This window comes from Nomascus leucogenys, chromosome 20, assembly GCF_006542625.1.
Source record: "Nomascus leucogenys isolate Asia chromosome 20, Asia_NLE_v1, whole genome shotgun sequence".
NCBI classification, from domain to species: domain Eukaryota; kingdom Metazoa; phylum Chordata; class Mammalia; order Primates; family Hylobatidae; genus Nomascus; species Nomascus leucogenys.
The window spans coordinates 76,559,631-76,578,500 of NC_044400.1; the positions used below are offsets into that span (position 1 = coordinate 76,559,631).

The following is an 18,870-nucleotide window of genomic DNA, read 5'->3' on the forward strand; positions in this document are numbered from 1 at the left end:
ATTCAAGTCGGCTTTGTGGATCAGCCTCATGCTCTTCCTGGCTAATACACCCCAAACCTTCTGCAGGTGCAACTCAAATCAAAAGTTTGATCAGAAGCCATCTCCTCCAGGACATAGGAATACTATATGCCCTAAAATCCCAGGTTAAATCAAGCCAATGCCTTTGAGCATTTCCCTCCAACCACGCAGATGGGGCGCCCTCACAATTATTTCAATGGGACAGAACTGCACTTTCATGCATTTACACAGAAGATCGTGATAGGATGAAAAAAGTCATCTGCAATCTCACTGCCCAGAAATCACATCCACTGAAATTTGGTCTATTTCCTTCCAATTAGTGTGTGCGTGTGTTTGCAAAAATTAACCACACTGTGTATAGACTTTGCCTCCAATCCTTTCCATGTCCATCTTTTATTCACAGTGGAAAAGTATGAAGCTGTTAAAAATTGTGTTTTTCCAAGGATTCTTAATGCCACAGCCAAGGCTAAGTGCCTAATGTGAATTGAAAAACAATGTAAAGAACAACAACAACGAAAAGACTGGGGGTCTGTCTGTTTTATAATTTTACAAAAGCAGGATATAAAATACTATGCTTATGGTGAAATTGCAATGAGGCCTGTAGTCTAGTTCACTGTCTTGTGACAATGTCAATTCACGCACCATGATTGTGTCAGATGTTACCAAGAAGGAAAGCTGGGGGAAGGGTACATGGCACTCTCCCTACTATCTTTGCAACTTCTTGTGAGTCTGTATTTCAAAATAAAAAGTTTAAAAATATTACGTTTGGTTAAACTTCAATGATATTAAATTTAGAAAAGAAGGGCATCAGGGAAGAAAGAGTATGCTACAAAGCCAGCAGGTCGTGTTGGAGCAATGGGATGACACCTTAGGCAAGAGAGTGAGAGCCCAGGTGGGTACGGTTGGGCTGAGTTGGAGATGCCAGGTTCTCCAGGCCTGCTGGGGACTAACATTTTTGAGTGTTATGGGGCACACAGCATACCTCTGCTGATGTTGCTCCAGTAATGTCTGGCTCTTGCTCAGGGCTTGCTGCAGGACAGTAGAGACCTGCCTTTCAGAATCCACCTCCCCAGGTTCGTTCAGAATCCCGGGACCATCGGCCACCCACTGCTGCCAGCTTGCCAGGGCCTGCTGCTGCTGGGCCGCCTCCTGCTGCGCCAGCTGGTCCTCCAGCTTCCTCTCCAGCTCCTGGAGCTCCTACACAAGGAGGGGGCAGAGGGTAAGCCCCACTGCACAAGGTGGGTGGGGTGGAGGACAAAATCTGACCTCCTGGGTGTCTTGCTACGAGCCTGGCATGACGCTGTCTTGCCTGGTTCCCCATCCAGCTGTGCCACATGGTGCAATGTGAGTGCACCACGATCTCTCACCCGTGTCACCTCCATGCCTCCACACAGGCCGTTCCCTCCACCTGCAGTGCCTTTCTCTGTCTGCCTGACCAATCCCCAGTCTTCTTTCACCCCTCGGCTTAAGAAGAACCTCCTTGGTGCAGGGCTCCTCAGCAAAAGGATCCCTGAGTTCCTTGGGAGATGCAGATGCCCTCTCCTCATGTGCCCACTCACTACTCCTTGCATGCACTCCGTTTCCTGTCACCTGAAATCACTGTCCTGTGCCTTTCTGCTAGAGTGTGAGCTCTTTGAGGGCAGGGCTGTGTCTCCTTCTCCCTGCCTGCAAAGTGACTGGCGGCTGGCACCTGTCACTGCAGATGGTGGGGTATCTGCATGCACCCAGCATGGACGAAAGCCAGGCTGGAACACAGCAACTATGGCAAACACCGCCAGTACCGTCAGGGTGCCGGGCACTGCTCTGTGTACTTTCCATACATGAATCTCACTGAACCCTTACAACAACGCTTCAGAATACATACTCTTAGTTTTCTTGCTTTATAGGTACAGAAACTGAGGCAGACAGAGTTAAATTAATTTGTCAGATGATGTAACTATTGAGTGGCAGATCCTGAATTTCAAGCCAGGCTAGCTGGCTCTGAAATTGTATTCTTAACCACTAGGCTACATTGTCTCTCCTTGGCCAAACAGAAGTAATCTGCATTCTTGGGCCACCAGGACTAGATGGATTAGATAATCTCACACAAGAAACTGTCTACAGCCTGCCTAGGTGGGTGGTGGGGGGAGGCAGGAGGGCCCCAGGCCTTGGAGAATGCAGGCACATTTAACTCAGTATTTACCAGATTGGTCAGTACTATAATTAGGACTGGAAGGTGGACAGGGTGTTAAATCCTAAGAGGCCTTGATTGGACTTCACCATGGGAGGGTGGTCCTTGATCCTCCTAAATAGGTACAAAATGGTCTAATTTTCTGCAGAGAGGTCAAAGCTCGCATCAAACACCCAAAAGGGTCTCAAAGCCCCCTAAAGACTCTGAAACACTATTCAAGAACCATGACAGAAGAAAATCCGCCAGAGATAGACTGCATCTCTCTGTAGCACAGAGGCCATAGCGTGGAGAACCTTCTATCCCACCCAAGCATTTGGGTGCTGAGCCTTCGAGAATTCCTGAACAGGGCTCCCAGCATGCTGAGATGTGGAACTATGACCATCCCTCTCGCTGCAGCATCCACAAGGAAACACAGCCCAGTGGAGTTCCAGCAGTGTGTGCCGTCATGCTGTCAGCATGGCCAGGAGCTGGAGGCAAAGACCCCACTTCTACCCAGATGCCAGCCCCAGCCCACCTTGAGGAGAAGGGAGGCTCACACCTGAGCCTGTCTGTGTCACCAGAGGAACAGTGGAACACACAGAGCTTTTCAAGCACCAGGAGAGCCCTGGTTAGGAATGGAATATAAGGTGGAAATGTGTCCCACGGTTTATAATCTGCTGATGGTGTCCCCAAACTCCTGCACCCTTACACCTGCCTGCCACCTGGCACAACTGGAATCTGAAACTTGGTTCTGGAATTGTCTTCCCTCATAGCTGATTTCCTCGCCAGATTTTAAATGCTGAGGGCAGGGCCTCAGGAGCATCGCTGACGTGTTCTCCTCTCTCCCCAGCAGTCAGCACAGTGCATGGCTCATGGAAGAAGAAACAGCAACAATAATAACAATGATGATGATGATGGGATGACAGCAGCTGGCATTTACTGAATGCCAATATGGTGCCAGACGTATCAGCAGATTATAAAAGTTACATGAATTAGTTTGTTTAATCTTCACAAAATAACACAAGATAGGAATTTTTCATCATCTAATTTTATATATAAGGTAACTGAGGCAAGGCAGTATAACAAAATCTCCTGAAATCACAGAGCTGGGCAAGAGGCAGAGTCAGGGGTGATTTCAGGTGTCTCTGACTCTGGGTCCCATCACTCAGCTCTAATGCCCCCAGTAATCACTCCACAGGTATCTGCTGAATGAATGAATAGATATATAGATGTTGATGATGGATGGATGGAAGTGTGGATGGAGGGAGGGAAAAGGGAAGGAGGGGAAAAAAGACACAGAAACGGGGAAAGAGAGATAATAGATGGATTGGGGGATTCAGGGATGAATGAGACATGAAAACTCACTGTCTAGTGAGGGAGAGACTCACGTCAACAGTTGCAGAGATGGGAAATCCATCATCTGCTTTGGGATGGAGGGTTACGGGAGCTGGAAGAGACCAGCTCTGCCAGGGAGAATCAAGGATGGCTTCACAGAGGAAATAACATTTGGGTTTGTCGTAGAATATGGATAGGAGTTTGCAAGGAGGTAGAGCAGAAGCATTCTAGGCAGAGGTCCTTCAAAGGGACACATGCCTGAATGTGTCTCCAGTGCTTAGGGGGCAGCAAGAAGGTCCAGGGGCTAAAATGCAGGATCTGAGAGAGGGAGCGGTGAAAGGTGGGATTTTTAAATGTAGAGCTGGGGATGGGGCTGTGAATCATCACTTTTATTTTTCAGAAACATCGCCTTGGCCACCGTGCAGGGGGGTAACTGGAGTAGGGAGAAAGGAGGTAGGCAGAAATTGAGGTTAGGACAGGAGCATGGGCTTTGGAGGCAGGTTTAAAGCCTGCTTTTCCGCTGTGGGACCTTGGTGAAACGACTTAAACTTCCTAAGCCTCAGCTCTTTCATCTGTAGAATGGGTATGAAAACGTCATGGGACGGACATGAGGTTTAAACACTTAGCCCACTGCTTTGGACATAATGAGAGCTCCATTGATGCTGGCTAATATCAAGGTTATTTCTGTTGTTCTGGTCTAGATACATCAGATTAGTGAAGCTGGGCAGCCAAAGGTGGAAAGGAGAAAGCTCAGGCAGAATCAACAGATGGTGGCCAGTGGTCCATGGGGAGAAAGGCAGAGGGAAGATCAGAAGATGCCGAGGCTGGGCGTGGTGGCTCACCCCTGTAACCCCAGCACTTTGGAAGGCCAAGGTGGGAGGATCACTTGAGGTCAGGAGTTCGAGACCAGCCTGGCCAACATGGTGAAGCCTTGTCTCTACTAAAAATACAAAATTAGCTGGGCATGATGGTGCATGCCTATAGTCCCAGCTACTCGGGAGGCTGGGGGAGGACAATCAATTGAACCCAGGAGGTGAAGGTTGCAGTGAGCTAAGATCACACCACTGCACACCAGCCTGGGTGACAGTGACTCTGTTTCAAAACAATAAACGAAGAAGATGCCGAGTGAGGCTCGGGAAAGTAAACACACAGCAATTTAAACTGAAATGCAAATACAGTGGGTACCATTTGTTTGGGGTCACATTATCTGTTAGGAGTAAGTCCGTCCCATATAAATTTGCCTATCATTGTCACTTGGCCTTCTGATCCAACTGAGCCTTGCATATGTTCCAATTTTGCAAAATGAGCCTAAATCTTTCATCAGATGAGGTGCACTTGACACAGTTTTCTTAGGAGTAATTTCTTCCAAAGCATTCTATTTCATGCTTTTTTAATTCTCCTGAATGTTTAACAGCCTAAAAGCCCATTCCCAATAGGAAAGTGGTTTACACAGAATGAGCAAATTGCAGAATGCAAGTCTAATATCTGGAACAAAACAACAGGCTTGTCTTCATTTCAAATGCAAACTCAACTAAGAGTGTATCATATGCATTGCCTTACCACTCATTTAACAATATGGCACCGTCTGATTTATCAGCTGTTCCCAACTCAGGACACATTAACTCTCTGTTCTAAACAAACTGGAGGTAGGAGTTACTCAAAAGAGTTTTAGGATAAAATCGAAAATGTAAGTGTTGTACTCACCAGTTATTATACTAATAGAAATCAGTGTGGTCTCAAGTAAAAAGCACAACTATGTGTTTCAGGGCTGTACTGAGGGTGTTTCTTGGGCACTTAGGATGAGCAGATGAATCATGCGCTGGAGGCTAAATGTTCCTGGTGTCTCACTCTGCCCCTAACTCACTAAATGACCTTGGACCTGCTCTTCCCTCTGCAGGCTCTATTTCCTCCATCTGGAATTCAGGGCAGTGATCCGCCTCCATGCTAATCACCTCGAGTGTAATACTTGCTGTGGGCTTTGGCTAAGTACTCTGTGGAGGTTTCCTCCTATTATTAATTTGCTACGGAGTTTTATCTTGAATGGGTGTTAAATTCAATTAAAGACTGATATGGTTTGGATTTGTGTCCCCACTTAAATCTCATGTTGAATTGTAATCCCCAGTGTTGGAGGTGAGGCCTGCTGGAAGGTGATTGGATCATCGGGGTGGATCCTTCATGAATGGTTTAGTGCCATCCCTTTGGTGCTGTTCTTATGATAGTGAGTGAGTGATAGTGAGATCTGGTTGTTTAAAACTGTGTAGCACCTCCTCCACTCTCTCTTCCTTTTGCTCCAGCCAAGTAAGATGTACCTCCTTTCCCTCTGCCTTCTGCCATAATTGTAAGTTTCCTGAGGTTTCCACAGCAGCTGAGCAGATGCATCATGCTTCCTGTACAGCCTGCAGAATCATGAGCCAATTAAACCTCCTTTCCTTACAAATTACCTAGTCTCAGGTATTTCTTTATAGCAATGTGAGAACAGACTAATACAGAAAATTGGTACTGAGGAGTGGACATTGCTACAACAATACTTGAAAATGTGAAAGCAGCTTTGGAATTGGGTAACCAAAGGAGACTGGAGGAGTGTGGAGGGCTCAGAAGAATACAGAAAGATGAGGGAAAGTTTGGAACTTCCTAGAGACTTGTTACATGACCAAAATGCTGATTGTGATATGGATAATGAATTCTAGGCTGAGGAGGTCTCAGATGGAGTGAGGAACTCATTGGGAACTGGAGTAAAGGTCACTTTTGCCATGCTTTAGCAAACAGACTGGTGGCATTGTGCCCCTACTCTAGAGATCTGTGGAATTTTTAATTTGAGAGTAATGATTTAGGGTATCTGGTGGAAGAAATATCTAAGCAGCAAAGCATTCAAGATGTGACTTGGCTGCTTCTAACAACCTATGCTCATATGTGTGAGCAAAGAAATGACCTGAAACTGGACCTTATATTTAAAAGGAAAGCAGAGTGTAAAAGTGTGGAAACTTTGCAGCCTACCATAGCCAAGAGAATGGGAAAAAGAAGGCTTTTCAGAGAACTTCACGGCAGCCGTTTAATCACAGCCCCAGAGGTCTAGGAGGGAAGAATGGTTTCCTGGGCCAGGCTCAGTGCCCCACTGCCCTGTGCAGCCTTGGGACCCTGCTCCCTGCATCCAGCCTCAGCTCAAAGGACCCCAGGTACAGCTTGGACCACTGCTCAGAAGATGCAAACTGTAAGCCTTGGCAGCTTCCATGTGGTGTTAAGCCTGCAGGTGCACAGAATGAAAGAGTTGGGTCTTGGGAGCCTCCGCCTAGATTTCAGAGGATATATGGAAAAGCCACAATGTCCAGGCAGAAGCCTTCTGCTGGGGCAGAGCCCTCATGGAGAACCTCTACTAGAGCAGTGTGGAGGGGAAATGTGGGGTTGGAGCCCCCACACAGAGTCCCCATTGGGACACTGCCTAGCCGAGCTGTGATAAGCGGGGCACTATCCTCTAGACTCTGGAATGGTAGATCCACTGACAGCTTGTATCCGGTGCCTAGAAATACTGCAGGCACTCAACACCAGCCCTTGAGAGCAGCTGTTGGGGCTGAATCCTGCAAAGTCACAGGGGCTGAGCTGCCCAAGGCTTTGGGAGCCCATCCCTTGGACCAGCATGTTCTGAATATGAGACATAGAGTCAAAGGAGATTGTTTTGGAGCTTTAAGATTTGATGACTACCATCCTGCATTTCAGACTTGCCCCGATGGGGCCTATAGCCCCTTTCTTTTGGCCAATTTCTCCCTTTTGGAACAGGAATATTTACCCAATGCCTGTGGCTCCATTGCATCACTGGAAGTAACTAACTTGTTTTTTAATTTATAGGCTCATAGGTGGAATGGACTTATAATTGTCTCAAATGAGACTTTGGACTTTGGACTTTTGAGTTAATGCTGGAATGAGTTAAGACTCTGGGGGACTGTTGGGAAGGCAAGATTATATTTTGAAATGTGAGAAGAACATGGTATTTGGGTGGGACTACATCTCATGTCGAATTGTAATCCCCAGTGTTGCAGGTGGAGCCTGGTGGGAGGTGACTGGATCACAGGGGTCCTTCATGAATTGTTTAGCACGATCCCTTCGGTGCTGTTCTCGTGATGGAGTTATTATGAGATCTGGTTGTTTAAAAGTGTGTGGCACCTCCTCCTATTTCTCTTCCTCCTGCTCTGGCTACGTAAGACATGCCTGCTTCCCCTTCACCTTCTACCATGATTGTAAGTTTCCTGAGTCCTCCCCAGAAGCTGGGCAGATGCATCATGCTTCCTGTATAGCCTGTGGAACCATGAGCCAATTAAACCTCTTTCCTTTATAAATTACCCACTCTCAGGGTATTTCTTTATAGCAATGCAAGAACAGATTAATATAAAGACTTATTCACTATATACTAAAATGATCACGAGTCACTCCCCTTTAATTTGTTAATCAGGTGGATTTTGGAAATGGATGTTTTAACGTTAAACCAACCTTATATTCCTAGAATAAACCCAACCTGTCCATAATGTATTAATTTTTTATAGATGGCTGTATTCTGCTATTTTGTTTTCAAATGGTACATCTATGTTCACATGCAAGATTGAAGTATAATTGTTCTTTCTGGTACTGTTCATGTCCAGTTTTGGTGTTAAAGTTATCTAGCATGATAAAATAAGTTGAGGAATACTCCCTATTTTTCTAACACCAGGAATAATTCATATATGAGATTGGCAAAATACCTTAAACTTTGGCAATGCTCATCTACAAAACTACTGGAGTTGGGTGTCTTTTGTGTGGGTTTGGAAGATTTTAAAGTACCGAATCAATTTCTTTCATGGCAACAGGGTTATACAGACTTTTTTTCTACTTAAGCCAATTTTGGTGATTTGCATTTTTCTAGTTTTTGAATTCATTTCAGTTTTTGAATTCATCTGTATAAAGCTGTTCATAACATTCTCTTATTTTAAAAAACTCTACTGCATCTATAGTCATGTTGCTTTTTATATTCTTAATATTATTGTCTTTTATATTTTTTAATGGTTACTCTTGCCAAGGGTTTGTATATTTTATAAGACTTTTTTCAAAAAAATCTCTTCACTTTATCAATTCTATGGTAGTTTTGTTTTTTATTTTTTTATGCTATATTTCAGAAGAAACATACTTTTTTTTTTTTTTTTGAGAGGGAGTCTCGCTCTGTCTCACCCAGGCTGGAGTGTAGTGGCATGATCTCAGCTCCCTGCAGCCTCCACCTCCTGGGTTCAAGCGATTCTCCTGTCTTAATAAGTATAACTAAGTAAAGAATCATTAACACTGAAGTGAGAGCATGTCTATTCACAACTTAGGAGTGCTTCCCTCCCCATACCAGGGTTTCAATAAATGTGAGGGGTTTTTTTCCTTATTATAAGTAATTATGATAATAATAGATAATAAATGAAATTCTAAAATCTACACATAAAAGACCTAAAATTAGTCACCAAAACAGTTATTATCATAGCTTTTGTTTTACGGATATACCTCTCACATTTTGGAAAGAATGTAGCATGTTGCGATAATGCTAATAATTAGAATTTTTAAAATAATAAATAACCCAATACATTGTTGCATCTAGGATGCTGCTAATTGGAAGATACACTGTTGTCCTCCCTAGCACAATGAAAGAAACAATACTGCCAATGAAACCATGGCACCTGCCAAGTTTCAGAGATGTTAAAATCCAAAAGGGTTACTTCTCAGAGCAATGAAATAGAGCCATCTTTGGTTGTGAGAGTGCAAAGTACTCTCCAATAAGTCACTTCATTTAATCCTCACCACAATCCCCCAGCACAGACAGGACAGGGGTTGCAGCCTATTCCACAGGGGAAGATGCAGAGGTAGGTACCAGAAAGAACCAGCTCTGTCCCCCTCTCCTTCCCAGCGCCTGCACTCACCCGGCTGTGCGACTCCAGGATCTGTGTGCAGGCCGACTTGGTCAGCATCTCAGACGCACTCAGCTCTTCCAGGAGCAAGTCCTGGATGCTGAGGAGGGCGGTGTAGGCCGACAGGGTCTCGGTCACCCGGGCCGCCTTCTGGAACTGCAGAGCAACAAGCGACTGTGCAAAGCCTCCCTCCTGTGCCTCCAGCCGCTGCACTCTCTCCCGCAGCAATTCACCTCGAACCTGGGAGGGGACAGGGATGGACCCAAACCCAGAGAGCAGTGAGTAGAGGAGGGTGGAGGAGAACAAACAGCCTTTCAGAGCTCACAGACCTGGGATTCTGAGAACCACCAAAGGTTTACAATGGAGACACCCTGGGAACCTGCAGGGAGCAACATCAGACAAGGCTGTCCCTGCTTATGAAGACGCCAGGGGGCTTGGGGAGCCCTTCATTCCATGTGTATCGTCAAGAGTCACCTGAGCCCATTGCTCTCCTTCTGAAAACACTTTTAAGCCTCTCCATGTCCTAGAGGATGGAAGTTCAACTCCTTAGCATGGGATCCAAGGAGCTCCCCACCCCAGTCCCAGCCAAGGTCCCCCTGGACAGGTCTGGTCTGTTCTTTTGCCCCTACCCCACTCACACATGCACAACTGGGACTCCCCTTCCCAACTGCGTGCTGTGCTCTACACACCATGCACTTTGTGTCTGTGGTTCGTGGTCTTTGCGATGACTAAAATGTCTTCCCATCCTCCCTTCCTGAAATTCTACTATTTGTCCTTTGGGTTATAGTTCCCACTGAAGCGGTCTCACTTCTCTATGTTTGTTTTGTTCCATGTAGGCTTCAAACCAGGTGCCCAGGGTTTACTTGACCTCGGGCAAGTCACTAAGCTCTGCATGCCTACGCTTCTTCATCTATAAAGTGGAGAAAATAATACCATCCAACACACAGAGTTTAGTTTGTTTTTTATCAGAACAGCTTAATTGAAGTATAACTTCTTTACAATAACCTGCACATATTTACAGTACACAATGTGATAAATTTTGACATATTTCTACCCCTATGAAACCATCACTACAACCAGGGTAGTGAATACAACCACGTTCTTGGTAATCCCACCCCCTGCCCCCCACTCAGCAACCACTGATGTGCTTTCAGTTACAACTGACAAGTCTGCATTTTCTAGAGTTTTTTTTTTTTGATAAGTGAATTATACAGTACCTATTTTTTTATCTAGCGTTTTTTTTGTTTTGTTTTGTTTTTTTTAAGACAGAGTCTCGCTCTGTCACCCAAGCTGGAGTGCAGTGGTGCAATCTCAGCTCACTGCAACCCCCGCCTCCTGAGTTCAAGTGATTTTCCTGCCTCAGCCTTCCGAGTAGCTGGGATTACAGGCATGCACCACCACGCCCTGCTAATTTTTGTAATTTTAGTAGAGATGGGGTTTCACCATGTTGCCCAGGCTGGTCTTGAACTCCTGGCCTCAAGTGATCCACCCGCCTCAGCTTCCCAAAGTGCTGGGATTACAGGCGTGAACCACCGCACCCGACCTGTCTAGCTGTTTTGACTGAAGATAATTATTTTGAGATTTACCTTTTACCGACTTCTTCTGGGTTGAGGATCTCTTATGCTTCCCCCTTCCCTCCCTTTGTTGCTTTATTAGCTATAGCTCTGTTTTGTTATTTTAGTGGCTGCTTTAGGGTTTATAGTACACATCTTTGACTTATCCCAAGTACCTTCAATTGATATATCACTTCACATGGAGTACAAGAACCAAAAATAAAATTCTAAGCCCCCCGCTCAACCATCTGAATGGACCACTCCTCTCAGCAAGGGTATGCCAAAGTCAACCTGAAAAACCAGTTCAGGCCATGATGGTAAGGGGGAGCTGAACATGTCTTCTTATACCCTCCTTTCCTTTTGGAATTTCAGTTAGAACAGACTCTTTAAGTCTGGTAAGAAACATTTACAATCTATTCTCTCTGAAGCCTGCTACCTGAAGGCTTCATCTGCATGATAAAACCTTGGTCTCCACAACCCCCTTAGTGTAACCCAGATGTTCCTTTTTTTTTTTATTATTATTATTATACTTTAGGTTTTAGGGTACATGTGCACAATGTACAGGTTTGTTACATAGGTATCCATGTGCCATGTTGTTTTGCTGCACCCATTAACTCGTCATTTAGCATTACGTATATCTCCTAATGCTGTTCCTCCCCCCTCCCCCCACCCCACAACAGTCCCCAGAGTGTGATGTTCCCCTCCCTGTGTCCATGAGTTCTCATTGTTCAATTCCCACCAGATGTTCCTTTCTATTGACAATAACTCTTTCAACCAATTGCCAATCAGAAAATCTTTTAATCTAACTATGATCTGGAAGCCCCCACTTCAAGTTGTCCCACTTTTCTGGACCAAACCAATGTACATCTTACACATATTGATTGATGTCTCATGCCTCCCTAAAATGTATAAAACCAAGCTGTGCCCCAACCACCTTGGGCACACGTCATCAAGACCTCCTGAGGTCGTGTCATGGGTGTGTGTCCTTAACCTTGGCAAAATAAACTTTCTAAATTGATTGAGACCTGTCTCAGCTCAGCTTACAAACGTTATGCTAATTTACTTCCATTTCGTACTTCCTGGTCTTTGTGCTATTTCTGTCATACATTTAATTGTATATACGTTATAAATGTCACACTGCTTTGTTATTATTTTCATTGAAACAAGTCAATCTTGAAAATTTTCTTGTATTGAAGTGAAATGCACATAACATAAAATTTACTACTTTAAAGTCAATAATTAAGTGACATTTAGGATTGAGTAGCCCCCACCTCTATTTAGTCTGAGAACATTTTCACCATCCCTAAAGCAAAAGCAAATGCCACACCTTTTAAGCAATTATTCCCCAGTCTTCCCACCCCCAAGTCCTTGGCAACTACCAATCTTCTGTTTCCACGATTTTCCTTATTCTGGATATGTTATATAAATGGAACTACAGAATAACAACCTTTTGTGTCTGGCTTCTTTTACTTCGCATAATGTTTTCGAAGTTCATCTACCTGTTGTATGAAAACTTCATTTCCTTTTTATGGCTGCATAATATTCCATTGGATGTACAATCAGTCAATTTTTGGAAGATTTTTAAAATTCAAAGAGAATCTAACATAAGTACCCATGTAGTTACCATTCCCGTTGCTCATTTTTTTGTGTGGTTCTGTAGCAGGAAGAGCTGCAGACAAAACCCCTCAGACACCGAGTTAAAGAAGGAAGGGGTTTATTCAGCCAGGAGCATAGACAAGATGCCTGTCTCAAGAGCCGAGCTCCCTGAGTGAGCAATTCCTGTCCTTTTTAAGGGTGCACAACTCTAAGGGGGTCTGCGTGAGAGGGTCATGATTGATTAAGCAAGCAGGGGGTACGTGACTGGGGGCTGCATACGCCGGTAATTAGAAAGGAACCGAACAGGACAGGAATCTTCACAGTGCCTTTTTTATGCAAATAACCAATTAGGTCAGGGGTCAATCTTTAACTACCAGGCCCAGGGTGTGGTGCTGGGCTGTCTGCTTGTGGATTTCATTTCTGCCTTTTATTTTTTACTTCTTCTTTCTTTGGAGGTAGAAATTAGGCATAAGACAATATGAGGGGTGGTCTCTTCCCTTAGTTCTAGATTTCTATCTGTTATGAAAATCCTTCTGCCTGATTTCCTATAACATTTCTTACAGTATGAATCTCTTAGTAAGGAAAACTTTCAGCATTGTAAGTGTAAAAAAATGTATTTCATCTTCATTCTTGAAAGATATATTTTCTGAATAAAGAATTTTAGGTGGCAGGTTTTCCTCATTGTTTTGAAGACATTGCTCCATGGTCTTCTCACTTGAATTATTTGAAATGAGAAATCGGCTGTCAACCTGCTCTTTGCTTTGTAGTGTATATAATGTATCTTATTCCTTTAGTTGCTTTTAAGATTTTCTCTTTATCAATGGTTTGGAGCAATTTGATTATGATGTAGTTTGGAAAAATTTTCCTCAAGTTTCTTATGCTTGGGATTCACTGAGCTTCTTAAATCTGTGAGTTTATAGTTGTCATCAAATTGGGCAAAATTTTAGCCGTTAATTCTTCCAGTATGTTTTCATCCTTCTTTTTCTCTCCTCTTCTCCAGGAATTCCAATTATCCACACATTAGGCCACCTGAAGTTGTCTCCTGGTTCACAGGTACTCTGTTCACTTTTCTCTGTTTTCATTTTAGATAGTTTCTATTGCTGTATCTCCAAGCTAACTACTTTTTTTCTGCAATGTCTAATCTGCTGTTAATTCCCATACACACACACACGTGTGTGTGTATGCAAATCAAACTTCTAGAGAAAAAAATGTGTGATATAGACGTAAATATAGACATATACATATCTTTTTACATCTTCCATATCTATACTTAACCTTTTTGGAACATATGAAGCACAATTATAACTGTTTTACCCCATTTATGCTGGAGGTTGCAATTTTTTGTGTTTGAAAAATCAGAACTTGGTGATGCCCTTGAGCAGTACAATATAAATAACTCCCACAAGCTTAGCATTCCAATAATGGGACACTAGGCATAAATGGGTTAATGCCATTCTCTGTCAATCCTAACATCTGTGTTAGATCTGGATTCGTTTCAATTGATTGATTTTTCTCCTCATGAGGAGTTGTATTTTCCTGTTCATTTCATGCCTGATACTTTTTAACTGAACTACAGACATTGTAAATTCTACCTTGTTGGGTCCTGGATAGTTTTGTGTTTCTATAATTATTCTTCAGCTTTGTTCTGAGATGCAGTTAAGCTACTTGGAAACAGGCTGACCTTTTGGGTTATGTTTTTAAGCTCTTTTATGTGGGACCAGCATAGGGCTCATTATTTGCACTGCCGAGGCAAGACCTTTTTGATTACTATATTTGATGTCCTCTGAATTGAGGCTTTCTAGTTTGGCTGGAAGGAACTGTCACTATCCCCAGCCTGGTGTGAATGCTGGGTACTCTTTTCTCTAAGTATTTTGGGTGGTCTTTCCCCTGGCTTTGAGCTCAGCACTTCCATGGAAGTGCTGAGCAGGTCTCAGCAGAATACTCAAGGGGACCCAGTGGACACCTGTGGAGTCTTCTCTATGCAGCTCTTTCTTTTCTGAGATTCTGTCCTGTGAAATCTAGCTGACTTGGCTTCCCCAAATTCTTAGCTTTGTCTCTTTTACTCAAGGGGTCTACCCTAGTAGACCTGCTGGGTTCCTTCTTGCTGTGCCTCAGCCTGGAAACCCTTTTAGGGCAGTAAGCTGGGACAATGACAGGGCTGAACTCCTTTATTTCTTATTTCTTAGGGATCAGTTTTGACTGCTGTCCAGTATCCTGAGAATCACTGTTCCATAGATTTTGTTTGTTTTGTTTTAGGTGAGGGGTAATTCTGATACTTTTTATTCCATCTTGGTCAGAAGCAGAAGTCCCTCATAGGGTTATTCTGATTATTAAATAATCTAATATTGTTAAGTGCTAAGAACAGTGCCTGACACATTAGAGTGTTTAACAAATGTTGCTGCTGTTGTCCTTGGTGGTGGTGCTGGTGTTAATACTCTTATTACCGAAGGTGAAATATGGTGGGGTCTATAAGGAAGGTCCATATATGGTGCTATGTGGTTTAGAGAAAAGAGAAGGTGGAGGGGTCAGGGAAGGTCGTGACAACACTGGCATTTGAAGCAGACACTGAAGGATCCAGGCATTCAGGAAGAGGAACAGCATGACCAGCGGCACTGAGGCAGGGGGCCCTACAGAGACTTGTGAGGCTGAATTAGATAAAAGCTAAGAGGGAAAGTGGGAGATGAAGCCGTAAAGGTGGGGTGGGGAGAAGAACCCATACTGCAGAGGCCCTGAACTGTCAGGGACAAGAAGGCAGAGCTTCCCCTCAGACAGTGAGAAGGGCAAGAGAGCTGGATGTCCCTGAACAGGAAAAAGTTGAGTGATGGGCAAGGCATGGAAAGAATTGGGTAAGAGGTGATCAATAAAAATAAAATTCTAAGCCCCCTAACTGACTGAATGGGCCCACTGTTGGCCAAGGAGACCCCAGAAAAACCTTGGAAGTTGAGTTCCCAGCCATAATGGGATGGGAGGTTGGACACATCTTGCTACACCCCCTCCCTCACTAACCATCATTAGGTTTTCTTCCCTAAAGGCTAAACAGAAACCAGCTCTTCCAAAAGACTCCACCCCGATATCAACTAACTGCCTGACACTGCCCCTCCTTTTTGCTGTTTTGACAAAGCAACCAACCAGCATTCCTTCCTGATAACACACACTGACCAGAGTGGTTCTGGACAGTCTATGGAGGATGCTCAGTGAGGGTTTTAGTGTCCTCTTCTTCACATTTTGATGTCAGAAGGTAGAAAACACCACCCTTAGATCATGCTAGCACCACCATTTTTTTGTACATGGGACCTGTATTAGTCCAGACTTATGCTGCTATAAAGTGAGTAATTTATAAAGAAAAGAGATTTAGTTGCCTCCCCAGCCCTCAGGAAACTTACAGTCATGGCAGAAGGGGAAGCAAACACATCCTTCTTCACATGGCAGCAGCAAGAAGTACCAAGCAAAAGGGGGAAAAGCCCCTTATAAAACCATCAGATCTCATGAGAACTCACTCACTATCACGAGAACAGCATGAGGGTAACTGCCCCCATGATTAAGTTACCTCTCACCAGGTCCCTCCAATGACACACATGGGGATTATGTAAACTACAATTCAAGACAAGATTTGGGTGGAGACACAGGACCCATGAAGGGGCGTGAAGCTCAATGACACTGGTGCATGTTTCTCCTTTCATAAATATTCATGACTCCTCCTATAGCTTATTAAATATGTATATTAAGCCACCCTATTTAGCATAAATTCCTGTTTCCTTTGCCCCTTTCTCTAAGTGCCTGTTTTCAGCTTCTAACCAGAGGCTATGCTTCCTAGCCTGTCAGAATGGCCACCCTGCAGGCTACAACCCATTATGAGAAATAAAGGTCTCCTTTCCAAATTTATGAACCTCATCATGCTTCAGCTGACAGAAGTCTTCCTTATTACATGCCTGCCATGCGCTAAGGTTTTCACGTTATCTTTGTGTGCTCTCCATCTTCCCCTCTTGGGTGGGTGGGTGGTGGTCCAAGTGTCCCATAAGACCCAGACCCCTGCAGAGGTGCAGAGCAGAGGGCAGAATTAGATGGTCATAAGGGAAACCTCAAGATTTATTTACGTAAATGCATGCATAAATGTGGGTGAAGTGTAAAGCCTTTTGTATATACTATATGAACAACATGGACAGTGAAATTAAAAAGAAAAAAAAAGCTTCTCCAAAATTCTTTTTTCTTCTTTGGAAAGCTTAGTTTGTTGGTTCCAGCACCATGAGAATGTGTCTCTAGAGAGGGTTTTAATCCTTTGTCTAGAAGAAATCCTGGGAAACAACACAGATTTGCATTCCTATGAGGTATTAATGACAGGCTTCATTAAATATTCAAGCCACTGAGAATAATACAAATTCATTTGCAAAATGATATGCTGCTAAATACTCTTTAAACGAGAAGTTCAAACAACTTCCTTACTACTTTTCCCTGACAACATGTGGATTTCAAAGGAAAAGTTTCTTCTATGCATTATAATGTCCTTTAAACATATAGTAAAGTCTACCTGTGTCAACCAGCAGAGAGTTATTGGGATTCTAAAGAGTTTAATAAATCACACCTCTCCTTGCCCAAGTTTGGAAACAAATACAACTAGATGCAAGGGTGAGCCAGCTAGGCGCCTAATGTCAGCTTTCATATTGATGAAAACTAGATTGGAGAATGTGGCTCACATCTGTATCCAAACAAATTCACAATCTCCCAAAAGTAGGCCTCCTTACCAAATTCATCACTTAAAAAACAGGTAAGAGGGGCTTCCTACAGGAATGCTGGCTCCCAAAGAGGAGGGGGCTGAGCTGAGCCTGCCCCATTCCTTCTTTAATCCCACCAATCACAAATGCCCTCCTTGGAGAAAAGTGGGCCAAGGGATAGAGAATCTAGTGGTGCCATTAGCAACATCCTCCAGTGGCAAGAGAGGCATTGAGAGAGGTCTTATTGTTACAGTAGGTAACTAGTCAGACATGAGCAGGGCAGGAGAGAGCCCCACCAACTACCAGGAATGTCAGGTGGCCATCAGGTGATGGTCAGGTGGTTGTTAACTGCCTCTTTAAAATAATAATTGGTTGCAGCTGGTGCCAGGGAACAGCGGTCTCCCAACAGATAGCAAAAACCTGAAATTGGTGATCAGCAGCTTCCCGATAAGAACTCAGGAGCTGGGCAAGTGGGCTCACACATGTGCACTAAGAGACAAAATGGCAGAGTATAACTAGTATATCATCTTCTAGGAACATTCTACTGGTAAGGAAGAACGCCTCAAGTGAGCATGTGCAGAACTTCTGTAAAAACACTGCATATGTGGCTCCTCCCAAGTGCTGGCAGGTCACTGTGCATGTGAACAGCCCACCCCAAGGGAAGAATCACGGGAGAAGGGATGTGATATGGTTTGGCTGTGTCCCCATCCAAATCTCATCTTGAACTGTAGTTCTCATAATCCCCACGTGTCATAGGAGGTAACTGAATCATGGGGGTGATTACCTCCATGCTGTTCTCCTGAGAGTGAGTTCTCATGAGATCTGATGGTTTTATAAGGGATTTTTCTCCCTCTTTGCTCTGCACTTCTTGCTGCTGCCATGTGAAGAAGGATATGTTTGCTTCCTGCTTCTGCCAGGACTGTAAGTTTCTTGAGGTCTCCCCAGTCCTGCGGAACTGTGAATCAATGAAACCTCTTTCCATTATAAATCACTCAGTCTCGGGTATGTCCTTATAGTAGGGTGGGAATGGAGTAATACAGGATGCAACCCTCCAGAAGTATGCCAATGTATAAAACCCCAAGTCAAAGGTTAAGCTGTGCAGTTGGTCTCTCAAGTCACCTGCTTGCCCCTCTTTCAAGTGTGCTTTACTTCCTTTTCTTCCTGCTCTAAAGCTTTTCAATAAACATTTACTCCTGTTTGAAAACTTGCCTCAGTTTCTTTCTGTCTTATGCTCCTTGGTTAAATTCTTTCTTCTTAGGAGGCAAGAATTAAAGTTGCCACAGATTCGTACAGATTTGCTGCTGGTAACATTATCAAGAAACTTGCATCCAAACATTGGGAGAATAAGGCTAAAGAAACGCTGCTGAAATATAAATGTGCATTTGAAGATTCGCATTCTAGTGGCTGGTCCTCTTAAAAAGCAGGTTAGTTTAATCCATGTTCTGCTGAATGGGTTCAAGATACCCAGAGCAGGTAAAAGGATGGGAAATGTTTAAAACTCCCTGTGGCATACTGTATCAGGAGGAAAGTAGATTCACTGATGGTCCATTGGGTTAATGTTTGTTGAGTGAAATACTATCTTGCTAAATAAGCATCATTAGTGCTTA

At 43.8% G+C, this 18,870-nt stretch overlaps 1 protein-coding gene across 2 annotated transcripts in view; it reads right to left on the bottom strand.

Moving 5' to 3' along the window:
- The window catches only part of EVC2 (EvC ciliary complex subunit 2), a 146,579-nt gene that overhangs the window by 13,344 nt on the left and 114,365 nt on the right, over nucleotides 1–18,870 (bottom strand). For both annotated transcript variants that reach the window (XM_030800954.1, XM_030800953.1), the window contains exons 17-18: nucleotides 9,418–9,645; nucleotides 1,001–1,215 (exon numbers count right to left, since the gene is read on the bottom strand). In XM_030800954.1, the coding sequence (XP_030656814.1) occupies nucleotides 1,001–1,215; nucleotides 9,418–9,645 (443 nt within the window). The remainder of the gene's footprint in view (nucleotides 1–1,000; nucleotides 1,216–9,417; nucleotides 9,646–18,870) is intronic.